Genomic DNA, 23,782 nt, shown 5'->3' on the forward strand with positions numbered 1-23,782 from the left:
AATATATTACTAAATCATGCTGTGGTAGCACACTGTCATTAACAGATGGTAAATTTCCAAGCCATGCTGAAAACCTTCCCACTAATTTGCAGCTTTACTGATAGTGTATTAACAATCTCTGAAAATTCAATTTTCGAAAACATGTTTATCCTTTGCACATCACCATGTAAAGTGTTACATACTGTTTTCATCCTATTAAAATATTTTTTTCATCAGAGGTACAAAAAATAGATCAATTGTACAAACATATCAAAATATATCTCAGTAGTTGTGAAAGTCTCATTTATATGTGTGTTAGGAAAAACATGACACCCTACAGCCTTTCATTTTACACTTTGTACAGCAGGTCAGATAATTCGCCTTTCAAGATCCAGGAACTCTTGAGTCAGAAGGAAAATGAATTGTATAAAGAAACTGAATTTTGACCTCTGTCGCTGGACATAGAGTAGATGTCAAAAGATAAGAGCAAGCTTTAAACGTGTCTTTATTGCTCCTTCACTTTCGGACTGAACAGAACACCTGTTTGTTAACTTGCCAGTAAGGGCGAATAGGTCCTAAATGTTGCTCGATCTGATAAAATGACTCACCGCAGCAAGTGGGCGAGTAGATTTTTCAAGTCCTGAGTATTAAGTATATACGTGTCTAATGTGCAACTTGAATCTAGTATGTATTTACTTGCTGAATGTTCTGCCATATGGTGGTTTGGTCCAGAGGCTTCAATTAATAAGGGTGATCCTGGACACAGGCTCGATTTTGCGTATGTAATGAGTTATAAGACATTAGTGCTATGATCCCGATGTCTAAGGCTCTGTCCTGGATTGTCAACAATGCCGGGTGACACATGCATGCTCTGTAATTGAATTTGAGGTGCCAGTAGCCACAGCATCAACCTTTCCTATACCACCCAAGTCCACGAGCGAGGAGTCCGTTCCATATTAGCAGTGCTAGCTGCTCAAATTCAGTCGATCCTTTGACAAGCCCCTTTCTCTTCTCCACCCAGCGCAGACTGTGGTGATGGAGAAATTCATGTTGGCTGGGGAGGTCTGAGGATTCTGGAGTTTGGAACTGTAGGCTATATTCTAACTGAACACCTTCCTAACCTTTAACAATAGGATGCTGGTCTAGGTTTTCGTTGACAACACCAGTGCCGTGTGGTACTGCAACAAGTAGCCTTTAAATCTCTTGAGGTGAGTAGTGCCAGGATGTTTTCTTGATCACAAAAAATAGTGCAGAGTCCCTTAATGCTGGAGCTGACAAACTGAGCAGACTGCATGCGGCATATCATAGCAGTAGAGATAATGTTGTCTAAATGTTTTTGCCACTGTTAAACATGCAGTATCAACCGTTTCAATTGATTAAGTATTCACAAGAACACTCTTCAGAGTTAGTCATCCTTGTGGGTCTGCGTTGGGTCATGAGTGCGGTAGGGGTAAATTATGTAGGTGAGCATCTACTCTTTCAATCAGTGACACTGTGAGGACCTCATCTGTGCTACATATGTTTCCTACTCCCTAATCTACACCAAAATGTGTGGAGTTTGAATGGCAGCCATTGACAGTGTTTGCTTTGTTACCTGAAGTAGTGGTTGTCATGATTGCTGCCAGTTGACCTTCGATTAAGTCCCTTTTTTTTCTCTGAGTGTTGTGATAAATATGTAACCTTTTGGGTTACCAACACTAACCGCTTGAAGGCAAAGCTGCCTAAACTTTTTGTTTTGGTCTTTAGCCCAGAAAAGCCTTGCAGTTGGCACTATAAAAGGTTTTTTGTCGAATGTTTGTACAATTGTTGCTCTGACCTTTATTCATATAACATGCAAAATGTTTGACACCAGTTTTCTTCAAAGATGTTTGTGATGCCACAGTGTAACCTTAACTTGGTCTTAACTTTTACATGTGTACCATCTTCAAATTAATGCATTGCTACTTGCTCCATCTCCTGACCTTGAAGACTCTTCCTTATTGTGAATGTCAGCTTGTCGTGTGAGTGAGCTTCGTGCACTTTTTGTGACCATCCTACATTACTATTTTGCTGGGCCAGTAGGTGCTAAGGGCTCCATGGCTGCCTTACTGAAAGTTTCAGCTCCCTTCCCTGTTAAACCATCTATTCAGTATCACTAGTCTTTGCTCCCCTTTGCCCCTTGAAAGAGGATAGGAGACTTTACAGTTGGAACCCAAAAAGACTACGTTTTTAAATTGATCGTACCATCAAGTGGAAAGTCAGCTTTTTGTGTGGTTCCAAGGAGCAAAAAAGAGAAGGGTGTGCAGAAGTGGACCTTGTTGAGGTGGGTAGTCCTCTGCATTAAGATCTGCTGTGCAGTGGCCAAGAAGCAGCCTCTCAAAGGGCTGATGGCCCATTTTACAAGGTTTACGTTTGTTACCACTGTTGGCACGCAAACTCCTTGCCCTCAATTTGCCAGGTTGTGATGTAGGCATCTGTATATAAGTTTGTGGCACTCCTGTTTTGACCACCAGGTCCAACTGTAAGACACTTTGTATAAGCTGACTTATCAGACTCTGCACCGGGTGTGCTACGGTGTTGATCTATTCTAGGGTGAGCAATCTAGGGTTAGAAGTATTATCCAAAAGAACACGTTTTTTTTTTTTTTTTTTTTTTTCCCTTTGGTAGCTGTTCTTGGTGGATACTCTATTCCTCCGCATCCTTCCATTTCATTCTGTGGAGTGATTTATTTTTAACATCTAAAAAAGCGTTTTGTTAGTCTTCAGCACAGTGCAACCGATTGCTCAACCTCCGTGTCTGAGGGTGTTAAAAGAGAAAAGGTAAACTATTGTCTGTGTAGGAGTGGTGCTTATATACAGCTTCATTTCTAGGTAACCATACTGTGCCACTGTGTAGCATGCAAAAGCACTGCCGGCACCTTTTGGGAAGGGGTTTTATATTATGTGAGCAATCTATAGCTAGTGTATTGACCAGAATCTTACCAAAGGTCAGTAATATGTTGCGTATGTGAATCTGGATTTAGATGCACATGTGTAACAGTTCCCTGTGTATTTGGACTGACTATTGGTAGTGTCTTTTGACTCAGTCTTGTGTTTTGATTGTTCTCTTCTTTGTTTGAGTCAGTGTCTTTTGTCCTTTTGGGGACAGGGTTAATTGATCAAGACTTTCCTGTGTGTGTTTCAATAGCTAGACTTTGCTAGATTGGGAGGCACGTCACTTCAACAGAGAAGGGGGGCTAAAGCTGGTCAGCAGACAGCAAAATTTCCTCGCAGCACCAGCAAGGTGGCTTCACAGATTCTTCCCAAACTTGGGCTGACTATAAAGTGAGGGTGGGACAGGCATGGCTGTACCATTACTGGCTTTCCTTGCTCTCTTGGGCTTGTGGACAGTTCCCTCTCAGTTCCAGAGAAGACTCATTCACCCCCACCTCCTGTCATCTTAGTTGCTAGTACTGGGGAGTCTGTTTGCTTGTCCTGTTTGGATCCTGAGGGGCTCCTCCAGTATATATCAGAATAATGATAACTTGATGACCTGATATTGAGGTCATGCTGCCCTTCCACCTCTTGAGATTAGTTTGCATTACCTAAAGTAGGATGTGGAATGACTGTAGACACGACGCCTAAATAAAAATGATTATCTCCAGCCAGGAGGGGGAGAAGTGCTGCACTTATTGTGCAGAGCAACTACACTTGTTGGTAGATGACTACATTGAAGCCTGAATGCTGAAAATGGACATGGAACATTTGACACATCTTACACATGTAGAGTCCATGTGAAACCACCACAAATTAATGGACAGACAGACACACAAGTACGAATAATAATCAAGCATGTCTCGGTCCTTGTGGGGGTAAAGAGAAAAAAAAAAGCCAGATATCAAGTACTTTACCAATAAGGAAGGGCATTGTCCTGCAACTTAATATGTACAAGTAAAATCTTCCTTACTTTAGATGTGGCCACCATGGCTAGTCTTAAATGGCCTGTTCTGATTGGACAGTAATCACTCAAATAGTTTTGGTGCCTATGCTGTACTTGAAAACTGGATAATAATCCAGCAGGCTTACACTAATTGATTGATTGAAGAGTGCTTGCTTGAGGACTTAAGTTCTAACACTGGACGTTGAAAATATATATATTTTTTTTTTTTTGGCCGAAGCCTACTAGAAAGCACAGCTGCTTGGTTGCAAAAAGACTTCTTGGGAACTTTCTGAAAGCTACCCTGGGAATGCACTCCACCTGTTGCTTACGATTGGCTTTGCAACTCTAACTTACTTGCCTTCTATATTCCTTCTTTATTTGTTTTAGGCTGTCCAGCTTGAGTTCGTCTCTTCTATGGAGCATAGTCTAATTACCATGCTCCTAGTATTCTTCATGAGTGCTCGCTTTATGTAAGCAGGACTTTAAGTACTGTTGTCTTGCTACATTTACTGATCATTCAAAGGCAGAAGTCAAATGTCAGGATGTGACTTCAGAGGGAGCTTGGTGCTCACTTTGCTTTCTTTGACTTGAAAGTGAGAAGATTTATGTGGCTATCTTGCCTAGTACTGGGGGTGGGTAAGAAAATATTTTTACTAGCACACATCAAAATATAAATGTCTGTGGGTGAAGCCATTTCTACACGTTATTTGTGCACCGTATAGTTTTATCAGTAAAACTCTGTACACATGTAATGATAATTTCAATAGAAAATGTTTGGAAAGGCAGTGCGCTGCCACCCCATACATACTCCACGGCACTCTGTGCCACGGTGGTGTACAACATGGCTAAAACCTTTTGGCAAAACCAGTAGCTCTTGCATTGGCAGGACCTATTGGCTTTGCCCAAGTTTGTTGATGTCTATGCAGTTTGAGCAACTAACCTCTTACCACCCCTTCAAATTATCCTTGACTACTCTGTCCAGGTACCCTGATAACGAGGTACTGAAAAGGACAGTCATCCACTTTGGATTAGTGTCCTGGCCGTGAGGCTGCGAACATTTCTATCAAGGACTTTCATAAATGCAACGAAGGGTTGAATGAGATTTTGACTTGATGTGTTGTCTCTGTTTTCTCTCTATAAAACGCAGTGGCATTCCCGGATTGGTTGTAAGTGGGAAATCGACAATGAGCTCCGTGGCAGTTTTGACCCAGGAGAGCTTTGCTGAACATCGCAGTGGCTTGACTCCGCAACAAGCGAAAGGTGAGAACACTGCTTCATTATGCATTTATCTCTTTAATAATTGTACATGTATATTTGTGCTCACTTGTGCATCTTTCTATTTCTATTTCTATTTTGTGGTTTGAGAGACATAACTGAAGGCTTGATGAAGTCGGGTATGTAGTTAAAGCTTTCTCAACATTGTTGTGATAAAATTTTGAAGATCAAAAATAAAACTTAGCAAAGATTTTTATAAAGTGCAGTAGATGACCGATGGATTATTTTAAATAAAAACAGATAAAATAGTGATGAATTTTAAGTTCATTAAGCACACACCACCCTCCAACTCTCTTCACCCCTTGAGACCCTAATTGCCAATCCCTTGCTATCTCTGGCTATGTGGCAGTACAGCCAAAAATGAGTTATGCCTTATTTCTCTGCGGAATTACAATCTTTAGTACAAGAGTGGCAATGTTTGGTGACTGGACAATTCTTAAGGCTCATTCTTTATTAACCCCTTCGCTGCCAGGCCTTTTCCCCTCCTGTGCCGAGCCTTTTTTTGGCTATTTGGGGCAGTTGGCGCTTAAACCCTTAACTTTTTGTTCACATAAGCTACCCACGCCAAATTTGTGTCCTTTTATCCAACATCCTAGGGATTCTAGAGGTACCCAGACTTTGTGGTTCCCACTGAAGGAGACCAAGAAATTAGCCAAAATACAGCAAAAATTGTTTAAAAAAAAAAAAGAAAAAAAAAATAGAAAAAAGGGCTGCGGAAGAAGGCTCTTGGCTTTTCCCCTGAAAATGGCATCAACAAAGGGTTTGCAGTGGTAAAATCACCATCTTTCCTGCTTTCAGGAACAGGCAGACTTGAATTAGAAAACCCCATTTTTCAACACATTTTTGACATTTTACTGGGACGTACCCCATTTTTACTATTTTTTTTTTTTTTTTTTTTTTTTGTGTGTGTGCTTTCAGCCTCCTTCCAGTTAGACAGAAATGGGTGAGAAACCAATGCTGGATCCCAGAAAGCAAGGGGTAATTTGTGTAGATCCTACAAGTGTGTCCTACAGAAAATAACAGCGGAAATAAGAGTATTGAAATTGAGGTGAAAAAAACAGCAATTTTTCTCAACGTTTTACTCTAACTTTCCTGCAATGGCAGATTTTGCAAGCAACATACTGTTACGTCAGCTGGACTCTTCTGGTTGCAGGAATATATAGGGCTTGTAGGTTCATCAAGAACCATAGATACCCAGAGCCAATAAATGAGCTGTACCTTGCAATGGGTTTTATTCTATACCCGGTATACAGCAATTCATTTGTTGAAATATAAAAAAATAGGTATCAAGAAAACCATTGTATTTCCAAAATAGCCACAAGATAAGGTGTTGAGGCAGTGGTTATTTGCACATCTTTGAATTCTGGGGTGCCCATACTAGCATGTGAATTACAGGACCTTTCTCATAATAATATAGTTCATTCCATTTAACTTTATTTCGGTAAGTAAGAAAACATACCATAAAAGTACAGTACAAACAATGACAGTTAAATATAAAAAAACGCAGAAAATAAATACACTGTAGAGAATTAAGATACAAGAAGGTTAAAATCCCACTGGAGAATCAAGAGTGGATTTTTTAACAATAAAGGGGTCCTCTCAGCATGGGGCCACTTCCCAAGATCCATAAATACTCAATAATATAATATAATAAAAAAGAACAAAAACAAAAAAAAAACTTTATACTAGGAGAAAAAATGTAAAATCGATCATCTCAAGTAAATAGAAGTGCATAAATAAGTATAAAAACTAACTACCCTGTATTTTTCTTTAAAATAACTAATCTAAGGTGCCAGATTGCTTCGAGAAATTTTGCCACTGGAAAAACTACTTGGACAGTTGGATCAGATTTTAGGATTCTCTCAGCATGAAGATAAGACCTGACACCAATAGATTTTCAAAGCGGGATAATCCAAAGGGCTCTTTGTTTGAGGTATGCATGACCGAAAAAGAAAACATGTGCAACAGTCTCTACCCTTTTACAACCCATCGGGCAAAACTTAGAACTATTGGTAGAACTAGGCCAATTGTGCGTCATAGAACATAAGGGGAGAGACCCTACTCGGAATTTAACAAAAAGAGCTCGTGCGAATGGAGATAGTGCAATGTCCATGAAGGGCTCAAGTTCAGAATTGCATTTGATTGATAAGAACTTGTCCGACATGGAGAGCGGGACAGTCTTAGCAAATTGCATAATCTGGACATTGTGCCAAAAAGCATCCTTCAGTACCTGTGCAGCATTTTTGGGAATGGAGAATGGGTCCATCCAGTAGGACCCTAAGCCTAGGTGAGTTAAAGCCTGTTTAACATAAACACACCATTTGGTTTTGATGATAGTGTTATGGCCCAACAAAGGCAGAAGCCTGCAGCGAAATGGGGATAGGGCATCTGTTGACCAAAGCCGAATCCAGAATAACAAGAGCGTTAGGGCAGCAATCTGCGAGATAGAAAAAAGGCTTAGGTCCATTTGAGTGGGCAGAGATGGAGTACTGGGGGTAACTTTAAGCAGCATTTTCAGAAATTGATTTTCTGCCCTTGCCAAGTCCACCAGGCTACAATGGCCCCAGAGCTCGGCACCATAAAGGCACCCCCAGCTTGAGATTTGTATATTTCAAGGGCAGGAGACATTGCAAATTTTGGCGATCTAGAGGCAAATCTAACAATGCCGCCCGCCCTTTGCTTCAAGCACAGTAAGGATTTCTGGCGCTGAGCGTGCCAAAGATGTGAATCTTCCAATTTGATGCCCAAGTAATCGAAGGTGCCCACTCGTTCCAGAGGGACACCTTCTAAGTACACCAGCCTCTTCATTCTGCACCTATTGTCCCCAAAGACCATGTATTTAGTTTTTACTGAATTAATTTCCAACCCGTGGTCCTTGCAGAAGTCCATAAAATGGTAGAGCAGTCTTGAGAGGCCCATTGTAGTTCGTGAAAGTAACAGGGTGTCATCCGCAAACAAAAGGCAAGGGAACTTTTGCCCACCCAAACTTGGAGCGTCACCATAAGGATCTGAAAGATATGGGATGCATGCATTGAGGAACAATAAAAATAAAGTAGGTGCCAGAACGCACCCCTGCCTCACACCACGGGCTGTAGGAAAAGCTGAGGACAATTCACCCGCCAAACCCCAACAAATTCTGGCATGTTTGTCAGAGTAGAGATCTTTGATAATGTTAATCATAGAGCCCGGAATTCCAGTAGAGCTCAGAACCTCCCAGAGCTTAGCACGTGAGACAAGGTCAAACGCAGATTTCAAGTCAACAAAGGCCACGAGTAAGTGGCCTCAGTCAGCGTCTACTATCTTCCGTTTGATGGTAGTAAAACGGAAGACCTGATCGCTGGTACTGACCTTGTCCCTAAATCCAGCCTGTAGATGGCTTAAAACCTGGTTTTTCGATATCCTGTACTTAAGTCTAGCTAGGAGCTGGAAAGAGAATTTTTTTTGCAGGTTATCTAATAGACTAATTGGTCTATAGTTCCCTGGGGTGCTCTTGTCTCCTTTTTTGTGGATGGGAACGATAATTGCCACCTTCCACGAGTCCGGGTAAGAACGAGTTGTCAGAACGCTATTCGAAACCCTGTTGATATAACGGGTCCATACGGATAGATCTGATTTATACAAATCCGAAGGGATTTAGTGCGTCCCCATCCGATATATCCTCCACTGCTCGGCCAGCACCCGCAGCTGAACCACAAGCAGCTCCATTGCATGTCAAACAGTAGAGGTGATGGGGGGCACCCCTGTCTGGTCCCTCTACCAATAGTGAAGCTGTCTGATATTACTCCTCCCATTTTTACTCTAGCTGTGGGCTCTGCATACAAGGTCTGCATCCATGGCACGAAACCCTGACCAAATCCCATGCAGTGCAGTGGCAAACAAAAAAATCCCAGCTTAATGTGTCAAATGCCTTTTCTGTATCCAGTGACATTGCCACGTTTCCATATGCCCCTGTCGTAGTATCGCCAATAATGCTTAATAGTTTACGGATATTCAAGAAAGTGTTCCGCCATGGTATAAAGCCATTTTGATCTTCATGAGCCAGTGTGTATTACAGGGGTGAGTATTTGCCAACACCTTGCCTAAAATTTTTGCAGTCTAGATTAAGAAGAGATAACAGCCTATAGGACTTCACATCTGTGGGATCATGGCCAGGTTTGGGGAGCACCACAATTAAAACCTCTCTCTGAGATAGTGGGAGTATGCTGCTGGTCCATGCTTCTTCAAACACGGATAACAAGTGCTGCGCATAAGTGGCATAGTACTCTATCGGCAGGCCATCCACGCCAGGGGTTTTATTGCGGGCTATTTGTGCTATGGCTACACCAATTTCCTCTAACTTGAGGGGTTTATCCAGTGCTGCCATATTCATTGCTGTTAACTTCAGGAACTGTGCTCCACAGAGGAAGGCCTCCAGTCGTTGGGTGTCGCAGATCGCTTGCCCATGATACAGCCCCATGTAGTGGTCCTTGAAAGCATTAATTGCTTCCTGCGAGGAGACCATAGTTCCGTCAACCAGACGTATAGCCCCGAATAAGGTGTGTTGCTGGTCTTCTTGCAACAACCAAGCCAAAAGTCTCCCTGATCGGTCAACGTCTGCCAGTAATTGCATAAGATGGTAATTGTAATCATGCTGACGAAGGCGTTGATCCGCCTCCTCGTACAACTCGTGCTTAGAACGAAGGGATTCAAACAATGCCCTATTCTCTGCAACTACTATTTCCAAGGCTCGTGTATATTTTTCCAGAGTGACCACCTCAACATGCAGCTTCCGACGCGCCCCCCCAGGAGGCCGAAAGACAATGTCCCCTCACCACAACTTTATGTTCATCCCACTCTATAGTCTTCAAGTCAGTGGACCCATTAATTCCCAATATTGCTTAATACAGGTGTTTAATTCCTCTCTAAAGGGATGATCCAACAGTGCTTCCTTCTGTAGACGCCAGGTGGGTATTGTGGAACGTTTTCTACTCCACTTTACAGTCCGCAGCAATGGGGAGCGATGGGACAACGTCCAGCCAGGTATCCCCGAATCCTTAAAGAACACACAGTTGGAGTTCCCCACAAAAAGTATATTCTAGTGTGTATTTTGTATAGTGAGGAGTAGACAGAATACTCCGTGTGTCTGGTGACCCATGCACCACATGTTATACACCCCGATGTCACCGGCCCAGGCTGTTAACAAATTAGAGTTGCGTCTACTCATTGCACCCTGCAATGGCAATGTTGAACGATCCACCAGTACATCTGGGACACAAAGTCCCCTCCCCGAATGGCAGGCACAGCAGGGTCAGTCAACAGTGCGGGGGACAACACTTGAAGGAATTCACTTAACGCGCTATTGGGGGCGTAGACCCCTGCCTTAGTTAATGGTCTACCTTCGAGCTATCCTTTTAACACTATGTATCTGCACCGCTCATCTATCTTGTGTGTATGCTGAACATATGGTACCCCAGGCGCTATGCACACAAGTACTCCGCTTGCGTATGCTGCAAAATACTTACCATATATCTGTCCCTGCCAGCGTTTCCCCAGGACCTGCAAATAGCCAATCAAGTGTTTTTCCTGTAGTATGGCAAAATGTACCCTCTGTCGTTTGAGGTAAGTGGATATACAATGCCTCTTAGCCAGTGCAGACATCCTGCTTTCTTTCCATGTTAAGATATTATATTCCTGCATATTGTATGGTTTGTGTGAACCTGTAACACGGTAAGCAATACATTTGTGCTTGTTTTGTCTTGTCTAACCCCTGGTGAGGGTATGCAACTGCAACCTTGGAGAAAGTATCTGCCTGGCAATTGAGAGCATGCGTTGTGAACCAGTTAAACTTGTTGAACAGAACGCCCCACCCCCCAACAACATCCGCAACCCCCAAAAGTGGTGATGCGCTTGCGCCTCTCTAGTCACCTCCAATAATAACAAAAAAGAAAACCTACGTCGATTGCAACAAAAACTTTGTCCATTTGGAGACCATTTGGGGGAGCTTGGTAACGGTCTGTCGAAGCCCATTTTTAGGGACCCTATTGCAGGATAAAAGATATTCTTAGTAGCGCCTCCATCAGCTACAGCCACATTACCAGGAGGTCTCTGACTCTGTGGAACAAAAAGAAACCTCCACCAGTACACAAAGCCAGAAACCATCAGTGTCATGGACTCCATCCATACGCCATCTGAGGGGCATTCCTATTCTCATGCCTCTTGGCCAAGAACACACATCATGGCACCGCAAAAACAATCAGAGTCCCATAACAAACCACCACAGGATCAAGAAGTGACTGTTCAGGTATTCTAGCTCATCCACAGTACTGAGTGTTACCACCGGACCTTTAATCACATCCGTGATGGTCGAGTCAGATCCACCAGAGTCCGAATCTGTTTGCTCCTGTGAAGTGGGCCCGAGCATAGTAAAAGATTTTTGAGTGTGCAACGTCGTGTCCCTCAGTACCCTTGCCCTCTCTGCAGCTGCTTGTGTTTTCGTAGGCTGTGCTTTTGAGCTCCTCTTGGGTCTCCTGCGAGCTGACGAGGTAAGCCATTTCTCCATGTTCCCAATCTCCCTCGGATGGCTGGGCAATACCCTTGGCATGCATCCACGTCCAGGCATCAGCTGGCGTGGTGAAGACATGAGTATGGTTCTCAGCAATCACCCGTAGCTTAGCAGGGAACATCAGGGCGTATTTGAAATTGTATTCATGGAGACGCTGTTTTATCTTCATGTAGGAGTAGGGCTGGCGCTGAACCTCTGCTGTAAAGTCTGGATAGGCCGTAATGGAAGCCCCCTCATGTCTTATTGGGCCATTATTTCGAAAGTATTGCAGTATTGTATCACGGTCTCTGTAGTTGAGAAAACACACAATTAGCGGTCGCAGTGGTAGCCCTGGAGCCGGCTGCTTACCCGGAATTCTGTGTGCCCTTTCCACAGAAAAGAATTTCTGTGCTGTGCCATTCAGCACCTCTTTGAGCTGTTGCTCCAGGAACAATTCCATACTGTGCCCCTCCACTCTCTCTGGAAACCCCACAATCGCACATTGTTTCAACGAGATCTTCCTTCATCTTCCTTCAGCATCCTCAGCACGTCTGTGTAGGGATTTCACTTCCAAGTCCATTCGTTATATTTGCCTCTGGTTTTTGGATACAATGGGGTCTATAATGCCTAGGGTTGTTTCAGTCACGCCAACCCTCGCCGCCAGGTTGTGGTGATCCACTCTGAATAGCTTAAGGTCTTGGCAGACTGTGTCTAGTCTGTTTTAACGAGACTGTTTAGTGTCGATGATAGCCTGCAAAATCTTCTCAAATTGACCCAAATGTGACTGTAAAGTACTTCCCAGAGAGCGCAAACTCTGTGCCTCAGGAAGAGCTATATGTCCAGATCACTCCTGGGGCTTAGGTGTCTTAGATTTCCCCATCATTCTATCCACACAGTGTCACTCTTGCAGGGTGGGCTGCCTACACCCAATATACTCTCTACTCCACCACTGTGTCAAAAGGACCAGTCGTCTCACCGCTGCCAAATGGGTCAATATGTTGCTAGTAATATGAGTATCTTCAGTTCCACATGAATACCCTAGAAAACCAGCACTATCACTGGCTCCAGGGGCCAGCACCACTCAATCAGGCGCAGGTTTGTTCAGTGTCAGTATTATTGTGCAGTTCGCTTCAGTTCACCCCTTGCGCGCTCCAATCCCCCTTGCAGATAGTCAGTGGGGTTAACCACACTTAGAACAATCTCTGGGCTTCCCAGCAACGGTACCTCCTTGTAGTCTCTGCCGCCTCCGATCAGCCTCTACCATATGCAGTCGCCAGGTACAGCCCCATGGATCTTCATTCACTGCCACCCTTCATTTCCTGGGAGCGATATGCCTTGGAGATGGACCCCCCGTGGCCAGGCACACATCAGTATTGTAAGGCAAGACCTGGGGGACAAACGGGGGTAAACGGGCCCTGCAGCCAGAGCACCCACCTGAAGCACCAAGCAATCCTTAGGACCACAGAACGCGCTCCTCATTTTTCACGGCCTCCTCCTCCTCCTCCAGTCGCACGCACAAGGCAGCACCCAACAGGTGGAAGAATGCCCATACAGCTGCCACAGCACTCCGCTGCATCTCTGCGGCACCGATTTCCCCCTTCAGCGCCGCTCTGCCTCTCAGCCCTTCTCTAGCGCAGCGCGCCTCTCCGGCAGGCCGTGTCTGTGTTTCCCAGCCCTCGTGTCCCGGCACAGGGGAAGGCCTCGCTCACCTCTGCGAGCACGTCACATGACTGTTCCGGCCGCCCACCGTGCGCGGCACCAACCGCTCCGGGAAACTCCAGGTTGCTTCTGCCACCGTTTCTATCGTGTGACTGGTGCCATGGAAACATCGGACAGGATACTTGCAAGGGTCCAAGTTCGATTTCAAGCGGCCGCCATCTTGACCACGCCCCACTTCTAATTTGTTTGACGTTGTAAAATCGGCCAGAGTGCTAACTTGAGACTGTAGCACTATTTTGGTGTGTCTCAATAAAACAATATCATAAGCATATCAGAGGTGTGATATAAGCTGGTTCCCCATCCCCAGAGTGTGAGTTGGTCGCATCTAGCTTTGGGGAGAGATTAACCCTAAAAAGGTTAGAGGTGCAGGGCCAGAAAGCATCCTTGTTTTTAGCGTATATTTGTTGGAATCCTCCATGAAATTTTTGAGCCATCTGCTCCTTTATCTGCATCCAGGTTTTATCGTATAGTATTTGGATGCTCCGGAAAAGCGGTTCTTGCAGGCCCCAGCTTCGCAATTTGTGCCAAAGAATTGCTTTGTCCACCCAATCAGTCGCTTTTGAAGTCCACAAAGCATAAATGTAACATTTTCTTTAGGTGTTTTGCTTTGTCGGCAATGTTAATTAGTGCTAGAATATTAATTGTTTTGCCGTAACCCTTCCGGAATCCAGTTTGCTTCAGGAGAACAAGGTTGTTTGAAATTGACAAGTTGAGCAGGTTGTCAAAGATTAGCGTGGCAAAATATTTGGCCTCACTGTCAATTAAAGATATCAGTCTATAGTTTGCTGGATTTATGTCACCCCCTTTGAATATCAGATTGATGATAGATCCTCCAACTTTCAGGGATGGTTGTATTATGCTCAACTTTGGTGTGAAGTATTGCCAGTGTGGTATTGCCTGTGGAAAGCCTTTGGTACCCTGGGCCCCATCCCCATGCCCCCTCCTAATTACGTGGGAGACTACTTTGGTGCTGTATCCAGCATCGATCTGACAGAAGACCTTAGGACTTGCGGGCTCCTTCAGGTCTGAAATTGCTTCAGATGAGTCTGGTTTGAAAAAGATGTTGGCCAGGTAGTCCTTCCATTCAGTTTCCGGAATTGATAAGCAGTTGATTGCTCTTGACTGTCGGACAATGACAGTTGCCCAAAAGGCCCTAGAATTAGCCCTCCTTGAGTTGTAGAGTAATTTGAGCCAGAAGTTGTCTTCCCTCTTGATGCGCTCACACATACCTGATTTTTGTAGTATTTTCAAAGGGCCTTTATTTGGGCACATGAAGATTCTGTGAAAGATCTGTTTATTACTCTGAGCCTGTGCCTCATTCCTTTCTTAGCTTTAGAATTTCACTGATAAACTTGAAGACACCATCTGATTTTGTGTTGGTGATTTCAGCTTAACGAAGTTGAGCAAGGATAATGAAAGTAGAAAGGTAGCCCACACTTCCACAACTGGTGAGTCCTGGAGTGTTGACGATTTAAACAGTTTTTATCTTTACACACAACCGTGGTAATGAGGACTCTGCCCAAGTCAGACGTTTTAAGTTGTTGGATGCAATAGTTCCTAGTTCAACAGCAGGGAAGACACATGGAGCATTCAAGTCCAGTTCTATATGTTGATATGAGTGATCGCTGTGGAGCGTAGTTATAATTTTACATTTGCTCACATGAGCTAGCAAGGGGAGAGAGACAGCTGTATCGTCTATAATGGTTGCAGACTTTGTGCTGTAGTGGGTATAGCTTGGTGGCACGCCATCTTTGGTCCTGTGGTTTAGAATGCTCTAATGCCTCTACCAGTTGCTTACCCATTGCGTCTAGTCTCTTCCGTATTGGTGGGAGTTGAGGCAGAACTGACCATAAACCATTTTCATCTGCCAATTGCTCATCGGGTTCAGGAGTGTGAATTAGGTAGGCGTTGAAGTCTCCAGTCACTAGACTGTCCCATGTTAAGGGAGCGCATCTTACCTCTTCTGCTTTATTCAGTAATTTCTCAAAAAGCAGGGTTTTCCTGTATTTCTATGGGTGAGCGTAAACATTAAAAATTACAAGAGGGGTTTGTCACTTATTGCTAAAAGTGAGTTTGCGGCCTGCCAAGCATTTTTTTTTAATGCCAGCTTCTCTGTTGTAGCATGTAGCGCTGTGGAAACATGTGGCGCTAGACCTCCACTTGGCCTGCCCGATTTTGGTTTGTCGACACTGATATGGTGTGATGTGTAGCCTCCTAAGTGGACCGGGTTGATTAGCCATTTTTCTTGCAATATAATTATAGTATACTATACTGTCTCTGCTCTGACTCCCTTGAATTCATCCCCAGTGCGTGTTCGTGGGCTTTTAGATCCAATTAATGACTTGTTTTTTTTTTTTCCATACAGCTTGATAGCCGGGGTGGAGGTTAGCGTGATCTGGATGGTTCTGACAGCAGTATGTTCCAAGCTTCGAATTGCATTTTTACAGCCGTAATTGATGTAACAATTTCCTTTGTTCTCAAAGTAGTTGGTTTGCTCTGACCCATTTTGATCGCTGATGGTGAGGAATTTGACCAATATTAGGTCTGCGGAGACCATCTTCTGAGTTGATGGCAACTCAGCCTGGAGCCTCAGGATGTTACCCCTGTTCAAGCATTCTTGTTGGCCCCATGATGTGTGTTGTTTTGTTAGAATGATCTGCCTTAATTCCCAGGTCTTATCTGGTCACTTACTATGTGTGAGAATTGACAGACATAGAAGGGTTATATTTGCTCATGTGGATATGCCCTCGCATGTAATTTAATGCACCCTGCCTTACAAGTGTAAGGCCTGCTAGATGGGTGACTTACATATATTGCATGCACTGTTACGCGACATGGCTCACAAGTGTGTGCGCCCTGCCGCGCTTTCAATTTAGAGAGCACCTTGTCATGCAATGGCACTCTGCATAACGTTGGTGCTGGGTCACTCAGAGTGACAAGTTGTGTTCAGCTTTGACGTGGTAGACTGTATATTAAAGGCAAAATCAGTGAATATGGGATTCCTGGATGATTCTCTGTCCTTATTCAGTGTTTTTTTTTAAACAGGCTTGAGTATGTTGGATCGCTGAGAAAAGAAAAGCCCTGATACCTAATATTAGTGTTCATTAACTAGAATGTTTCCTTGCTTGATAGTTATTTTTCTAGCTTTTCTAGCTTGGTGATCTGACTGAGTCCAGGGCTTCCAGACTTAATACAGTAGATGAATGGAACACACATATTTCTCTATGCAGTTGCTCTTGTGGTTTCTAGATCTTATGCCATTAGATTTTCAGGCAGCTAAATGCCTGTAACAAATATCAAAATGCATAATAAATAAATAAAAAAACCTAGGCTAGGAAACTTGGAATAAAAGCGGGCTCTTCTGGCAGTGGGCTCAAGATAAGATTTGAAAAAGTGCAGCCTTAATGATATCTTGGTTGCTTTTGATGAAAAGCTCTTCTCTAAGCAACATGCATAAGGATGTTTTGCAGTGTCAGCTGTGTAGCTGTAATTCAGTTTTTGTGCTCTATTTTACCATCCTTCAGTCATACTGGACACAGTTGTTGGCTGCAGTTACTTAGTATTCTATGGTTGCCTATGGATGTTTTCATTTTTTTTTATGAAGGTTAAAGCACTAAAAAACATGTTGTGTACTTCGTGCAATGGGTGTAAAAGCCTTGAGGGTGGAGTTGTAGACTTTTTTTTCGGGACTGAAGAGCCAAAGTATATATTTTGGGTTTTGTGGCTGCAAATTCCTTTTCATAACTGTTGTGCAACCGCTAGAGTTTTATGCACCAAATGGTTCACATTTTGATAGCCACCTAGTTCAGGAAGGCCAGTTAACTACATGTAAAACTGCTTTGAAAGTAAAAAGTGTGGACTTTCTCTTTTTTTTTCTTTTGCTGTTTTGCTCAGAGGTTTTGAGAGAAAGGAAGTTACCAAAAGCCTCTAATCAGGCTTGTGTGTGGTCTGTAGCTTCTGCTTTAGTTTAACAAGATGATAGTCTAAAAAAGTGTCTGCAGTTCTCTTATCCAGTGTAAAATGTTTCTAAATTCAAATGTTAATCTTCTATCTAGTTATTGGGTCCAGGACATAATTTCCCTGCACCCCCCCACCCCCCCCCCCCCCCCCCCCCCCCCCGCCCACCACCATGACCCTGCATGATGATGAATATACTTCGTAGTACGTGGTTGGCATCTCTAGATAATTTTTCATCAATGAAGTATATGTTGTCTATAGAAGTAATGGAATGTGGTGACGCGATTCAGCGCAAAGGCCAGAATTGAACCTCCACATCCCTACAATTGAGCTTAAGTACAGTATTGATGCTTGAGCTATACTAAGAGACCATATCTTTTCCTCTTTTGGAATCAACCACCACTGGACTGGAGTGGGCTATCAAACAACATAGTTATGGGTAATATCTATCCCCAGATCTCATGAGATTTCATCTAGGACTAAAGGAAAATTCCCTAAGTGTCACCATAAATTGTCCAGTATGATCTTGAGGAAGAATTAGCCTGAGTCCTTGTGAGGCTTTCCCATTAAGAAATGTAAAGGTGAGGGATAAAATGTTGGGTGCATTGGGCATAGCCGCTATCCTAAAAGGATCTAGGATTGTCAGTTGAAAAGACCAAGAGAGCAGCATGAATCTGAAGAGGATGAGGCTGCTTTAGTGTATTAGATAATGGGGATGTACTGAAAAGGATGTTTGAAATTTTCGGCAGCACCAACTTACTTGCAAAGCCCCATCATTGCTTCAGAGATCAGAACCCTATAAAAGGCAAATTGTCTTTAAAGACAGAAGATCCCTCTAGGTCGAAAACTAGACTAGTGGGGAGCAGTCTTTAAATGCTCAACTGATATGGGGGGGGGTTGTGATCAGAGGAATGAAAACTATCGACGTAAAGTGATTGGTGCACCTTTTAAAAGGGAAGCAGTTATTCAGTCTAGCTCCTGTAACCTATAATTTATGTAAACTATAGGAAGCTGACTCTATATAGTGTACTAAAATGAAGTGCACTATGCAGAGTCCAGTGGATCCCCAAAGAAGGGTAGAGGCAGAAATACATAGGTCTAGAGCTCTATTTGTGGTAACGTGGGTGAGCAGCTGGGCTTATCAAGTAGTCAAGTTCATCCTTTGTTTTCACAAAGGCGGTAAATGAGACATATACAAATATTAAATCCGAGACCAAGTTAGAAAAATAATGGTTACTTTCATGTATGTTTTAAACCAAAGAACTTTGTTATAAGGTGAGCAGTTTTCAAATGAAAATTACTTTGCTGATTCAAAAATCAACACTTTTCATAGTCTCGAATGTTAACCTATTGAAGGAAACAAGGTTGCAGTTTTGCAGGGAAGTCCATGACTTACAGACCCAGTCTTCAGGTGTTGAGTAGCATCAGGCAAGGTTCAGGTTGGTATCCAAGGTGCACCCACAGTGGCATGGGGTGCAGAGGTTGCATTTGAGGCCAGTGCCCAATGTTGGTCAATAGAGGTGGGGGGTGGGGGGTGTGGAGGCAATGTTGACGCTCTGCTCACTGATAAGTACCAGCTGTGCCAAACTTACACTCAACAGCACAGGGGTGGCCGGGTGCAGAGTGCCAACAGGGTGTCATGCGGCCAATGCTTTCCAGTGGAGAGTATCTTCTGCAGTGCTGCTCACAAGTGAGTAAAGCAGGGTCCGAGGTCCATCTTCTGGCATTAAGTACAAGGGGGTCCACAAGTTAGCACCAAACTTAAACCCTCAGTGGCAGCCATATGCATAGTGCCAACAATGTTGGACGCCCAGTGTGTTATTCTGGGGTAAGATGGCTTCAGAAATGGGCTGCAGGTTCTGCCCTGGGAGGGGTCAACCCACAGCTGCCCAGGTAAGTTGAGATGCCAGGGATCATAGAGACCATCGGTTCAGCTCCCCAAGGCTAAGGGGTTCTGGGTGCAGGGATGTCTTGGGGTTTTTGTTGGAAATCCCTCAGATTTAAGCTGCAGGCATTGCTGGGGAGTCCGGCAGGGTTAGCCCACGGTGGACTCTGGCTCAGAAGCTCCAGGGGATCTTCACTGGACAGGTGGGTTACTTGGACTCTGGCCAGGGGAGTTGGTGCAGTGGTTGCTTCTGGCACTGGGTTTTGCGGTTCCTCAGGCAGGTTTCCTTTTCTTTAAAGTTGGTTTCTTCTGGACAGGTCTGTCTGTTGGAGTTCTGTTTATTTGAAGGCAGACCGTCCTCCTAAGGCTTTGGAGATCACTGGGCTGAAAGATGGAGGAATTTTAAAAGTAGGGCCCACTTCAGCTTGTCAACCTTAGGGGTGGAACTGTCATGAAGTGGGCATGCCTACTAATTTACTTAATTTTCCTGCTAGCCCTGCTGCCAAAAGTGGGGTCTGGAACTGGGGTGGATCTTCTCCACCATTTGGAGAGGCCTTGGTTGCCTTTCAAAGGCGGCAGGGCCTTTGAAGCACCCTGCCTTGGAATGTCCATCCTGCCTGTGAGGTTACACCTCTGCCCAGAGCAGGTCTTTGTTCTGAGCCTTGGACAACACTAGCTCTCACCTTGGTAGGCCAGAATTTTTTCTACAGTGGCTGTACTGGTTTTGACCAGTCAGTGCCCATGTTAATAGTTGGTAGGTTTTGCAGCCAAGGTGCCTTCAGAGTGCACATGTTAATAAATCAATCACTAGATTCAGTGAGCTTTTATTAATAGGAGATGTTTGATACCAAACATCTTCAGTGAAGCCATCATGTAGCTGGGGAATTCGTGATGACCACTGTCCTGCACATGTACTTAAAAATGGCTCCACTGTTCACTTACTATGTCTGAGAATCGACAGACCGAGGAGGGGAATATCTACTCATGCAGGGATGTCCTCACATGTAATATAATGCACCCTGTCTTTAGAGCTAGAAGGGCCTGCCAGGGTGACTTGCATATATTGCTTTCAGTGTAACTGGATAAGGCACACAGGCTGTCATGTAGTGTTTTTGTTTTGGGTCTACACCAAGACACGAAGTCTACAAATGCAGCACTGAGTGCTACAGCCCTCCTGAGCCTTCCTTTAATACCAGTGCCCTCAGTACCAGGGGTACTATTTACTGACTTGCAGTGGCAACTAAAGGTTTGCTAACTGGGGATAATGACTGGGTAGCTTTAGGGAAAGACATTTGGCACTGGGGAAATATTTAGCAGGGACCTAGTGCAGTTTGTCTAAATTATACCAGAAACCAGGTAAAGGGTGGGTGGGGTGGAGGGACGGGGGTAGGCGGCGGTGATGTTGAGGCACTTTCCTACATAAAAAATTGAGGTGTCTTAAGCTTGGGTTTCCACTTTGAGGTTTTTTTCAATGGGTTTCAAGTCTGCAGATATGTAATGTATTGTATGCATGATGTTACAGCACTGAAAATGTGGTGTTAGGATCCCAAAAATCATTTTGTAGTCCTAATTTGGACTCATTGGAGAATGGAATGTGGGGGAATGCTGTATTGTAACCCACCCATTAGATGTTTCTAGGAGTGTTAGGTTACAGAGTTTTCAGTTCATCCTAGTGCCCTTGAGCTATCTTCTGTGTTCTGAATGTCATCTTAGTTTCAGATGGAATAACATGTTGTCTCCCATAGTGAAATAAACTGGAGATTGACTAGTGCTCATGCTTATGATTTGTTTGCTTTGTATGCTGGATTCATATCAATTCTATACAGTCAATTATTAATCAGTAACAAATTTAAGGCTTTGTAATTTGATATCTACCATCCTTCGCTCCTTGTCAGACGTGAATTTGGAACAGTTGACTTATCGAGGTGTTGAAAAGATCTTGCTTGTGCAGTGATCCTTCGGAAGGAGTTTGCTGGTGGAGACAGTGGCCTCCTTGCTGGAGAGTCCCTTCTGAGTGGCCATTTGCACTGTATATCCTTATCTAGGGTGTTGAATATAATAACTACCCCCCACAAAGTAATTTCTTTTTTCTAAGTTAAAAACTATCTAGGCGTTACATTTGTTACCTGCCTACGTAGTCTAGTGCGAAGTATCAAACTCTACCTCATTTCCTAAGTTAAACTTTGACTGCTTTTCCCCGCTACACTGCAGTTAACTGCCCCAGGATGCCAGTGGTAAATATTGTCTCAACTAATTCCCAGTAAACTGGATGTCCAAGAACAATTATCACATTATAAAATGTTTGAGTTTTTTTCCTTTGTCTTCCCAGTTGCAGCTCTAGGCTCTGAAGAGGAAAATGACCCCCCGACCTATAAAGATGCTTTTCCTCCTCTCCCTGAGAAAGTTGGTAATGAAGCAGCTCAAGAACCTGCAGGGGCTTGGAGCAAAATCCGTCCCATCAAAACTTCGGTTATTACTCAGGTAGGAATATATTTAAATCCGTATTGAAAGAGCAGACTACTTTTTGGGACAGGAGGAAATCAGTCATTGGTTTGTTTGTTTGATTGGTTTGATGTAGTGCAATACCATGGCTTTAATAAAATTGAAAAACGCCATTGAGGTTTTTGGTATCAGGAGGTGGTAAACAAGAACTATTAACTGTAGCGACCACAGGTGCTCTGCTTCCATGGTACTTCATAGAGCCATTTGCTATAACTGTGTGTCTCCCAGGTGGGTAGTTGCTAGTGAGGCTGTTACCAGGACTAAGTTCCCCAGTGGGACATCCAGAATGTATGCCTAGTAGAAATCTATTTGTGTTCGCTCTGTTCAAAAAACAATTGTGATGTGCGTGTTGCATTACGGCTTTAGTTGACTAAAGCAAAGTTTACAGTGATTATAGATAAATCTTTTGTATTGCTAATGAATTACACATATGATGCTTTAAGCAAATGGAGGGCATGTATTTTCTTTGCAGCTGAGGGTTGACTTAGTTGAATAAGGTTATTTTGTACTTTATGGGAGATTGGGGTTTCAGTGGAGATAGATTTTCCAACAATTCTATTTTTCATGGTTTCAGAATGCAAGCTAAATGTGGTTTGTGCCAAATGAATGTCCCATCCCATGAAAGTCGGGGAGTTTGGAAATGGGAGTGGAGGTGGGGGGTGGATCTGATTTGTTCCAATGACTGAAGCATTGCAGGCAACAACAAAAAATACTTTTCTTGAGAGGGGCTAATATAACGAGAGTGGTAATTTTGGTAAATGTTGGCTACTGGAAGTGAAGATAATCTACTTAAAAATAAATGCCCTTCTGGTTAGTGTTAAAATGTGCTGCCTTAAGCTCCTTTTAAATGGAAGGTTATGAATCTGCGTCACTGACCCCAAACCATTACATCACCCCCAGCAAAAGGCCCTCCTCACCCAAAGACTATCCCAAGAAAGACACAACCACAAACCTCTCGCAAGGAACTCAGTACTTTACTAAAGGATGTGAAGCAATTATCTTTTTCGTGCAGTAGTTAATTGGACAAACAAATACTACAGTGCTGTGAATAATCTACAGGTCTATAATTACAAAACCCGGAGTAGCATTTTATCCCTTTGAAACTGTAAATTATTGACCCCAGTAGTCCTGTTCTTCTCAGTTCAGGGTGTCCGGGTGCAGTGGACCATCAGGGTTGCTGTCAGTCGTTTTTTGCGGTTGAGGAGGATGGTGGTGGTGGTGGGGATGGCCTGCACAAAGACTCTAGATGTCGGAACAAAGGTCTCAGTAGGGAAACCCGCAATGGACTTTGTCTGGAGAGACTGGGAACGAGATTGGCACTCTTGGCCCAGTTCAACATTGGCTGGGAGGCTTGGCTGCAGTGGTGCTGTCCAGCGGTAGTTTTGGCAGTATGGAGTCCTCTTCAGCTCTTCCAGGACAGGCTTTTGTTCTGGGCATCCTGTGAGCAGAAGGCTCTCACTCTAGGGGTCCAGAACAGTGTCTCTGGTGGTAGGCTGGCAAACTGGTGAGTGACGACACCAGAGGCTGGTAAGCACCTCTAAGGTGACCCTTTGGATGCATGAATTAATAAATCCATCACTGAATTCGGTGAGGGTTTAATATGGCATGGTTACCCCCATTTTCTGTCTGTTGTCAGTGTGTTTGACTGTTCACTGGGATCCTGCTAACCAGAACCCTAGTGATAATGCTCTCTCCTTTCTACCTTAATAACCTGTACCGTTTTCATCCCACATTTGACACACTGGTGCCCCCATGTAGGTCCCTAGCATGCACCCTTTTCACTGCAGGTCAGTGCCCAAGGTCACTGTAAGTCACCCCTATGGCAGGCCCTCCTAGCCCAGAGGGCAGGGTGCAAGTACCTGTGTGTAAGCGAACCCCTGCACTAGTAGAGGTGCCCCTACAAAGTCCAGCTCCATTTTCCCGGACTTCGTGAGTGCAGGGATGCCATATAATGTATGTACTGGGCATAGGTAATGACCCATGTCCAGCTACATAATGGTAACTCGGCAACCTAGGCATGTTTGGTATCCAACATGTCTGAATCATAC

At 43.9% G+C, this 23,782-nt stretch overlaps 1 protein-coding gene across 2 annotated transcripts in view; it reads left to right on the forward strand.

Annotated features, from left to right (window-relative positions):
* The window catches only part of HDLBP (high density lipoprotein binding protein), a 671,758-nt gene that overhangs the window by 104,259 nt on the left and 543,717 nt on the right, over positions 1–23,782 (forward strand). For both annotated transcript variants that reach the window (XM_069213644.1, XM_069213643.1), the window contains exons 3-4: positions 5,024–5,136; positions 21,562–21,713. In XM_069213644.1, coding sequence (XP_069069745.1) covers positions 5,061–5,136; positions 21,562–21,713 — 228 coding nt within the window. In that variant the 5' untranslated portion in view covers positions 5,024–5,060. The remainder of the gene's footprint in view (positions 1–5,023; positions 5,137–21,561; positions 21,714–23,782) is intronic.

This window comes from Pleurodeles waltl, chromosome 11 (assembly GCF_031143425.1).
Source record: "Pleurodeles waltl isolate 20211129_DDA chromosome 11, aPleWal1.hap1.20221129, whole genome shotgun sequence".
NCBI lineage: Eukaryota > Metazoa > Chordata > Amphibia > Caudata > Salamandridae > Pleurodeles > Pleurodeles waltl.